General features: G+C 42.2%; 1 protein-coding gene across 1 annotated transcript; it reads right to left on the bottom strand.

Moving 5' to 3' along the window:
* Window positions 1-1,980: 1,980 nt before the first annotated feature.
* On the bottom strand, window positions 1,981-3,081 carry LOC149171175 (uncharacterized). Its single transcript, XM_089425867.1, has one exon. It carries the CDS (start codon window positions 3,079-3,081, stop codon window positions 1,981-1,983), a length of 1,101 nt encoding a protein of 366 aa, XP_089281993.1.
* Window positions 3,082-9,924: the final 6,843 nt, after the last annotated feature.

The following is a 9,924-nucleotide window of genomic DNA, read 5'->3' on the forward strand; positions in this document are numbered from 1 at the left end:
CTGTGTAACCAATTTGTTTTGGTCCCTAACCTCTTGCGTCTTTCTTTTTTGCATGCAAAGGAGCCACACCATGCAGAATTTCTAGCAACGCATCGAATTCTAACTGCAGCTCAAGAGGGATGCTGATCTGCTTCCAGCCAGACCAACAGTCCTCACTCCAGATTGAGATGTCCCAGAGCGTAATTAAATTAGCTACGTCCATCCAATCTTTCAGCTCGATCCTAAGGTTTGAGTTCACCAGCGGAGGTCTGCTCAAGATGTTATCATGCCATAACCTGATATGCTTGTCGTTTCCTGGTATCTAGTATGCGTTTTCTCTTATCAGTGGCCCCACTTTCATGATTAAAGCACTGAGGGGGGTCCTGTTGTGCTTTTTGGATGCTCCAGGCACCTCAGTCTCTGCCCTCTAATTTATTTCTTCCACAGTTCCTGTTGAACCCATCCTAGCTTTGGAGCAATGATCCTCCATATCAGCTTGGCTCCCATTGCTAGATTCTACATACTTAAGTTCTTGAAATTTAGTCCTCCCTCTTGCAGTGGCCTGGAGACTATTTCCCAATTAACCAGAGGGATTCTCTTTTCATTCTGTTTGCCTACATTCTAGAGAAAATTTCTAATTAGCTCCTCCATCCTCTTAATGATTCCTACTGGTGCCAAAAGAACATAAAATTCAAAAAGCGACAGACTGCTTAGTACCGATTTGATGAGAACTGACTTTCCGACAATGTTGAGCCAGGATGATCCCCAGGCCTGCATTTTTCCCTTGAATTTTTCTATCTGGGGGTGCCAATCTTTTCTCATAGCCCTCTTATGAAAGATGGGCAATCCAAGGTACTTGAAGGAGGTCCAGGTTGATGAGGCTGCAAATCCTAGACATATGGCTATGGTATTTGCATCAGCAACTGATATATTCCAGCAGTAAACATGGCACTTACCCCTGTTTAGATCATTGCCCGATGCTTGACAATAGTCCTCCAATACTTCTTTGAATTTATTTGCAGACAATTGAGTTGCATTTCCTAGTAGCATGGTATCATCTGCGAAGAGGGCATGGTTAATTCTCTTAGTCCCTTTTTCTATGCACAGTCCATTTAATTCTTGATCTTGTTGTTTCTTGTTTAGGTAGAAGCTGAGGACAGAGGCTTGCAGCACAAAGAAAAGGGGTGAGAGGGGGCACCCCTGCCTTAGCCCTATAGAAGCTTTGAAGAAATCCGCTGCTCTGCCATTTACTAAGGGTGCAATCCAGGGTTCCGAAATACAAGCTTTGATCCACTTGATAAAATTTTGACTGAAGCCAAGCTTGTGCAATACAGCAAACAAAAAACTATGTTTTACACGATCAAAAGCATTTGCTAAGTCAAGTTTCATAACCATACCTTTTTCTTTTCGACGAAGACCAGAATGAATCGCCTCTTGGACCAGGATAAAATTATCTACTAGTTGCCTGCCATGTATAAATCCACCTTGATTTTCCGGGATGATTTTGGGGAGGATTTTCTTCAACCTGTTTGCTATTACCTTGGTAATCACTTTATATCCAATGTTGCATAAGGATATAGGGCGAAATCTATTAAATGTGTTTGCCCCTTTTTCTTTAGGTATGAGGGCAAGGAACACTGAATTTGTGTAGCCTCCAATTTTCTGGCACTCTTGGGACTTCTGGATCATTTTGAAGAGTTCCTTTTCAACTATCTGCCAACATGTTTGAAGAAACCTGGGCGTGAAACCATCTGGGCCCAGGGCTTTATCTGGCTCCATGGCAAAGAGGGCTTCCCTAACTTCATCTTTGGTGATTTTACCTTCAAGAGCTTGGTTCACTTTAGCTGAGATGAGTTTAGGAACAACATCTAGCAGATTATCATTTTGGCTAGTCTCTACGCCTTCACTGTACATATTCTCAAAGTGAGTTGAAGCTGCCCTCTTAATGCTGCCAAAATCTTTTAAAGTATAGTTATCTTTTTTAATTTCTGATATAGAGTTTCAGCATTTCCTGGCTTGGGCCTGCTTGTGGAAAAAAGAAGAGTCTCGGTCCCCAGCTTTGAGCCATAGCCTTCTTGATTTGAGCCTCCAAAATTCTTCTTCTTCCAGACACGCCTTATGGAACCTCTGTTGCAGCCGAGATTCTTTATCCAGCTCTTCTTTGGTAATTTCGGCAGTTTCTAGGTGGAGGTGTTGTTTTTCAAGTTTACTTTGAATTGTTTTTCTATCCATAGCGGGGTTCGGCAAGGTCTTAACCCATCCTTTTAGAATTCTTTTATTTTTGCGCAATTTTTCCTCCCAAATAAAGAAGGGAGAGCCTTTCATTGGCTCTTTCCAGCAATCTTTGACCCTTTGCATGAAATCTGTCTCTTTTGTCCATAGAGAGCTAAATCTGAAAGGGATAGGCCCTAGATCCTTAGCAGCCAGCAACTCTAGGCTGATGGGTTTGTGATCCGAAACACTACTATGTAGAATACGCATTCTTGTCTCTAACCCCAGAAGCAGGAAATATCTTTGAACAAGGAACCTATCAAGTCTTGCTGCGGTGTGGCCTGGTCCAATTCTATTATTTGACCATGTGAATGTGCCTGTAATCGGCTTTATATCTAGCAGATCCCAATCTTGCATGAAATCTTCTACCCGTTCTCTAGCCGTATCTCTGACTATACTCCCACCTTTTTTTTCTGATGAGAGAAGGGTGAGATTTAGGTCTCTGGCTATGATTAAGTTTTCCAAATTTTCTAGATCTTCCAGACTTTTGATGGATTCCCAACATTTTCTTTTCTCACCTGCATTGTTAGGTGCATAAACATTGAAAAGACATATAATTTCCTTTGATTCCAGGTGCTGCATTTTTAAAAAAATCCAATGGGTATTCAGAGACTCAGAGATTAATGAGAACTTATTTGTGTTCCAGAGTGATCCAAGTCCTCCCAATTCTCCACGGGCAGAGATTGCATGCACTCCACTTTTATTCCAAAATTTTTTGCATGTTTGGAGGAAATTTGTGTCCTCCAATTTGGTCTCCTGGATGACGAGGATATCCGGGGCTTCTAGTCTTATTAGACTCTTCATTGCTTCTTCTTTAGTTGCGGTGCCCATTCCCCTAGAATTCCAGAAGACTATCTTCATCATTTATTTTTGCCTTGTTGAGCTCCCTTAGAGCTCTAGGATTGGATCCTCGTCATCTTCGGGGTTTTTGCTAGAAGCTTCTCTAAAGTTGGCTGGCTGCCTTGGAGCTTGTCCTTACAGGTTTCTTGCTCTCCTTTTTCCTTTGTAAACTTACGTCCTCTTGTAGATCTTCTGGGAGATGACTGGGATTCGCCTATTTCCCCTTCCTCCTCTGATTCCTCGGACTCTTGGGTTCCCTCCACCTCTTCTGACATTTTCTCTGAAACATTTTTTATGGCAGGGGAGATTTTAGAGGGAGAAGCCTCCTTGGTGGTTTTTGCCTCCTTGGTGATCATAATTTCAGATCCAAGAATCTCGAATTTGTTCCCTTGGTTTTCGATGGACGGTTTATGAGCAGGGCCTGCATGAGGGGCTTTGGCGTTTCCATTTGCATTCTTCTTATGGAAGGTTTTGGAGCGCTTTGCCTGGTTCCATCCTTCTTCCTTTCCTTTTTCTTCCACCCCTTTGGACGGGCAGTCTCTGGCAAAATGTCCATAGACATGGCACTTTCGACATTTGAATGGCCACTGCTCATAGTCTAGTTTATGTATATGAGTCCAGGGACCTACAACTATCTTGATGGCTTCCGGTAATCTGACCTCCAGATCTACCTCCACACGGATTCTGTCACAGTCATACTGGTCTTTACTATTGGCCTTGCCTATAAATTTTCCAAGGGTATTTCCGATGTGCTTCAAAGAATCCCAGTTCCAGCAATGAACTGGGAGATTGTGGAGTCGCACCCACACCGAGACCATTGTCGACACATCCATCGCCAGATCAAAGTCTGGTGTCCATTTATTTAAATACAGTCCTTGGGGGCCCATGAAGTAGGGGCCATTCCTGAAAATGAGATCTTTGTCTTCTTTTGCAAAGAATTCAAACAAAAAATATCCTCCCCCGAGGAAGTAAGAGGTTACCTTGTTTTGTATCAGAGGTGCCCAGTTCCTGGCTACCCAGTTCTCGGTTGTCTTCGGGGAAGGCCAAAGTCCTGTAAACTGTCCTACCAAAGCCCAATCTGCTAGAGAAAGAGCTACTTGGATCGGTCCTTCTGGCGGTAGGGCGATCTAAGGAATATCTTCAAGCCGCTTCACAAACTTTGTCGCTTCCATTCATTTCTTCTTAGGCGGGGAGGCCAACAAAGATTTGAAGGCCTCTACTACAGATGGTGGAGAAGGAGGGTGAGTTGGCTCCTCCATGGAGAGACAACAAGTCTAGCCAGGGCGGCCACGGCCTGTAGCAAGTGCCTCGACGGACCCCGGGAGGCACAAAGCAAAATCCTCCGCAAACTCCCTCGCACGTACCTAGCATATCCTTTCATGGACTCCCACGCACGCTGAGAGCGCGCAAAGCGCGAGCGTGCCTGCAGGCACAAATCGCGTAGAAAGCTGATCTCACAGGCTCAGAACCCTCAGCTCAGAGGTTGCAGAGCACACAAAACCTAACTTACCAGGGGCACCCAATCAAGTTCATGTTGTTATTACCTAAATAGAGTTGTTATTTAATCATTTTATCATGTTTATATGCATCTTAATTCAAAATTTTAACTTTTTATATTAAAAGATTTACTATTGCACCTTTTTCATCTTTTTGTATGATTTTCCTTTAACTCTAAAAATATTTCTTCATATTTTGAAAAAATATGATTAGTCCAGATGCTTATTGAAAGTGAAGGATGATCCTATTATATCAATTAAAGGTACTACACTCTAAAACTAGTTTGATATAAATTTTGATGTGGATAATGATCATGTAAATTAAAGTCTCACCATAATGATATGCTACAAATCACATCATATTACTATGCCATTATAATAATAACTAATAATAATAGCTTTTAAGGAAACAATTGTAAGAAAAGGAGGGCTGTTAGAGACATTTTTGTGCGTTGCAGCTCCAAGCATGAAATGTCCATAAACCAAGGGCTCCTAAGTCCCTAAAAGTTTTGTTCTAACCCCTAAAGGAACAAGGTCAACAAATTACAGCTTCTCCCAGAAGTTCTCCACCAGAAACTGCTCAGAATAAGTCAAAACAGGATCATTTCAGCTGGTCCACTAGCTAAGTGCGTTACATAGCACCTAAATCCACTAGCTAGGTGCGTTGCAACGCACCTAAATGCACTACCAGGGTACGTTGAGCAGGAAATGACAAATGGCAGTGTCATTCCGCGAGGTGGAGAGACAATAGAAGCTTTCCGAATCTTCTCCTATGACACTTGCCTCACTGAATTCGACCAAGGATGAGTAAGAGGCCTTCAGTCTCCAAGTGGAAGCAAGAACTGACAGAGAGAAGCCACTAATCAAATCACAAGCTAACTCATCCTCCTTGCATACATCTATATATGGATCCCTCATCCCATAGATCCAGAGGCTGGAATTTTGCACATTGTAAGGAATTGTTGTTGGTTTTGATACAAACAATAGAGAATTGGGTGATCTATGCTTTTTTGGAGGTGAAGAGGGGCTTCTTTGCTGGGAGGTTGATGCTGGGTCAGGAATCATCGGTTGTAACTCCTCCTGGATCTTCTTGTATATCAATAAAAACTATTTGAGTTTCTCCTCCATGCTTTGTATCATTGATGCTTGTTACATTTGTATGGTTAACTTAAATATGATCCTAAGTTATTTATGAATATAGATCCATGTCTTTGTATAGTTTTCTTCTTCTGTGATCTTACAAGTACTTGGTGAAGCTGGGCAAGTAAGGAAGCAGGTAGCTAGAAGCTGTCAAAGAGGAGAGGGATTGGATCAAAGGATTAGCGCAAGACACAGGTTGGTTCTTCCTATTCCTCTTTGTTTATAGTTCATAAAGGAAATACAAAAGTAGTTTTCTCTATTTGTTTCTAAGGTAGCTGTCACACCTTAGTGGGATAGAGCAGTTCTAAATAGACACTTTTCCCGATAACAAAATGGCGACTCCGCTGGGGAGGATTGTATGATTAGTTTGTTTGTGTATCTCTTGTTGTTCGTTTCATAAACTTATAAGTAGCAATCGAACTGCATTTGCCATAATGAATGCAAAGTAGACATCTGTTGCTTCAATCCATTCACTGGATCTATTTATGATTTGAACCGCTGATTCATAGACTATCTGATTGCCCTTGTGATAGCTCTTAGACCCTCCTTAGATCTACCTCTGATTGTGCATTACTGATTGCTTTTACTCGGCCAAAAACCAAAGATTAAACTGCAAACTGTGACCCAGAACCTGGATAGAATTCTCGTTTCTGCCCCAGCGCAGGCACTTTGAAGAGGTTCTGCATTTCAACGCACTTCCCGAAAGGGCAACTTGCACTGCAATGTAGTTTCTCTGTGTAATAGATGCGCTGATCAGCCTAGCCCTGTGCAGCTAAGGTTCTGTGCTTCATTCTTTCGAGTTTTGTCTTTGAATTTTGCAGCCTGTGATTAGTATATGACTGTTTCAAACCCCTTTTCCTTACTGATATTCTGCCTCATTTGTACAAAAGAGTTGTAGATGTTTTTGTGTGTTTGTTGAGTCATTTACAGTTTTCCATTGCAAAAGTATAATAATCGTACTGTCGTCCTTTGATTTATGTCTGTCGCAAGTGTCGATTTTCGATCATAGGATAAAGTTTATTTGCTGTTGATGGTTGATTATGCTTTTACTATTGCCTTTGGTTTGAATTTGTGACTTTCTAGTGTCAAAACGAGTATTTATTTCAAAATCATAAAGTGTCGTAATCATCTCTACCTTTTGATTTCGAAAAGAAGCTTGTTTGTGTTTGTCGCTTGAAAGCAAATTCAGATTTGTACATCAACTTTCTTTTTAGCATCAATACTAAGAAAGTGAAAAAAAAATACATGCATGTGCATTTGCATATAGACAGTGTGTTTGGCTTGATTTAGGAAAGTGCATTTACAGTGTGCTCTTTGCTCTTTGCGAAAAGATTGTGTCTTTCTTTTCCCCTAGTAGCTAGGATTTTCATTGCCGAAAAGAGATAAAAGTTTGTTTATCATCTTTAGATTGCATTTTAGGAATTACATCTACATCTCGTGGTGAACCCAAAAGACAAACTTCATAAGAAAGATCAACTTAAAATAAATTCAATGAATCTAACAACGCTTTGGAACTTAACGCACAACATTTAGAGGTCTAGGCTAGAGACGTATTCCGGCGTCGTAAATCCTGGTAACTGTTGTCCTCACTGATGGTTGGGTGATTCCTCCACTTTGAGACGATAAGTGCCAGTACGGACTTGTGCTCCCACGTACCGTCGAGTATATTTTGGGAGACCCCTATAGGCTTAAATCCTTTATCCATAGGAAGCCGTGTCGGCCGCCCTACTGATCGCAATGCACTGAACACAGCATTCGGGAAGATTGACTGTCGTACTGTAAAAAATATTCTGCAGTTTTGCGATTGGTTTGGTACTCCCTCTACTTAGACCTCCAGAGCAGTCCCTTTCATTCCTTTTCAGACTCTTTAACAGAAAAGGTCCATCTGAGCACTTGTCACTTTAGGCTCATTAAAAATCGAAGGAGACTAGAGTCATCTTTTGTTTTTTCTCGACTCTTAAAAACTGAAAAAACAAGTTGTGTCAAAAGCGTCTAAAATTCATTTAATTCGGAAACATACCTTCCCTTTATTTTAGTTGATCGAGTAATCTGCAATCGTGGAAGAAAGTCAATTGAAACCCCGTCGTTCGAGGAGGCTTACGAGTCAACCGTCTTTGTCTCCAGAATCGAAACAAGTACGGACAAAGCGAACTCGTTTAACTGGTTCCAAATCTCCTATCAAAGTTAGAACAAGTGTTCCAATGACATCAGAGACTCCGGTTACCCCAAACATTTCTGGAATCCCTGCCTCTACAGAAGAAGTTCAATAGCCACGGAAGGACAGTGATACTGATCCTAGTTTGAGAATAAACACTTGTGTTACCGAACCAGTTCCATCTAAAACTGGTTTGGAGAGTCTTACTCTTCAAACATATGTCGCTGCTGATTTCACACCTTCTTCGGCACCAGAAATATTTTACAGACCTAACGGTCTTCCCCTTCCACCTGGTCTGATTGCAATAGAAGAAATTGTAGAAGATCCTCAAACAAGTACTCCAACGCACTTTGGAGTCGGGATCACTCTATATCCTTCGACATCAAAAGTTAGTCTACCACCAGCGGAAGCTCCTGTAGAATCACTAGGTAATCTTTTGGATAGACTAAAAATGTCTGAACAACCGTCAACATCTAGGATTGTGTCATCTGACACAGCGACGACAGAACTACCTGCTATCACTCCGACAATGTTCGCCGGCATACCATCTGTCCCGACTAGCTCTCAACCGCTAGAAGGAGCCCACTCAGGGGCTATTTTGACAGTTTGGTCCGTTCCTGTTTGTTCATCCGGAATAATATCCGGAAACTCTTATGTTGAGTCTCAACAAATTGATCCATTTGGAGGTCAATTTGGGCAGTCCGGTCCCCAAGGGCAAACAATTCCCTTGAGTTGTGGATTACCACCATATGGGGGGCAGTATACCCTTTCATTATCCTCTCCAGGAGGATATCCATACGGGAGTTCACAACAACATTCAGGTTATACTGGAATTACCTCAAGTGGTTGGGTACCTATACTACCTCAACAACCAAGAGTTGTGTATTTGATGCAACAATGCGTACCTATGTCGAACATCCCGACTATGCCAGCTATTGTGACGGTGTCGCAAGTTCAAGTGCTGCCTGTTGTATGCCAACCTTAAGTTTCTCAGGTTGTAATGCAACAGCCCCTTGACCTTGCGACTCAACCACAATCGTCGACTGGTGGGGCGACACAGGTCCAGATGGGTACAATTACCCCTCACCTTGGTCGAAAGGTTAGTATCGCGCAACAGCACATGGCTTCACAACCATGGCTGGTGCAATACCAACAACCGCAATTCCAACAAGTATACCAAGGTTCTGAGCAGCAAATCTTTGCGAACAGTGGACAGCCATACATTCAAAACGGTCAAGATCAACCATTCTACAATGGTCAAGTCCACCAACCTTATCAAACATACCAGCATCAAATGCATTATGCCGGTATGCAAAGACCAACTGCTCAGGCGATTCCATCTTATCCTGGGTATGCTTCACCTAACCTGAATCAACAGTTACCCTTCGTGGCAACCTTAGAGTTACCCGATTTAAATCGGTTAACAAATGATCCAATTTCTTACGCCCCTTGGTGGCCAGTGATTCCGCATAAACTTCCATCAAATATTCCTAAATTTAATGGAAATCCGGGTGAAGATCCATCGAATCACGTGATGACCTTTCATCTATGGTGTTCATAAAACACCCTAAATGATGATTCGATAAGACTTCGCCTCTTTCAGAGGACGTTAACGGGTCCAGCGGCAAAATGGTACATTGAATTTCCTAGAGCTTCATTCGACAACTTCAGTACCTTAGCCACAACCTTTTTAACCCCATTTTCAATTACCAATAAGGTACGAAACGAGAACAGAACTTCTTACCAACTTCAAATAGACAACGTCCACTCACATATCTGATCATATACATGAGTGGCGACGTCGTCGTAGGATGGTAAAAACGTACGTCCCCGATCAGCTTTTAGTTGAATGGTTTATCAAGTCATTACTGCCTTCCATCACGGAAGATGTGGCAAAGGGGGGAGTCGTAACAGAAGAGCAAGTTATCGCTCGTGCACAATATCTGGACTTGGTTTACACTCAGTCTGGCACGCTCTACGACAAAATACCTGACGCCCCTAGACCGGAATTCTCAATTCCTCCTCCTCCTAAATCAAAAAATG

The sequence above is a fragment of the Pinus tabuliformis genome, chromosome 4_2, assembly GCF_031772625.1.
Source record: "Pinus tabuliformis cultivar Carrire ecotype Pingquan chromosome 4_2, CPIR1, whole genome shotgun sequence".
Taxonomy (NCBI): domain Eukaryota; kingdom Viridiplantae; phylum Streptophyta; class Pinopsida; order Pinales; family Pinaceae; genus Pinus; species Pinus tabuliformis.

What these genes read in the sequence shown, in the direction of transcription:
- LOC149171175 (XM_089425867.1), bottom strand. Translation starts at nt 3,081, where the DNA reads ATGGGCACCGCAACTAAAGAAGAAGCAATGAAGAGTCTAATAAGACTA.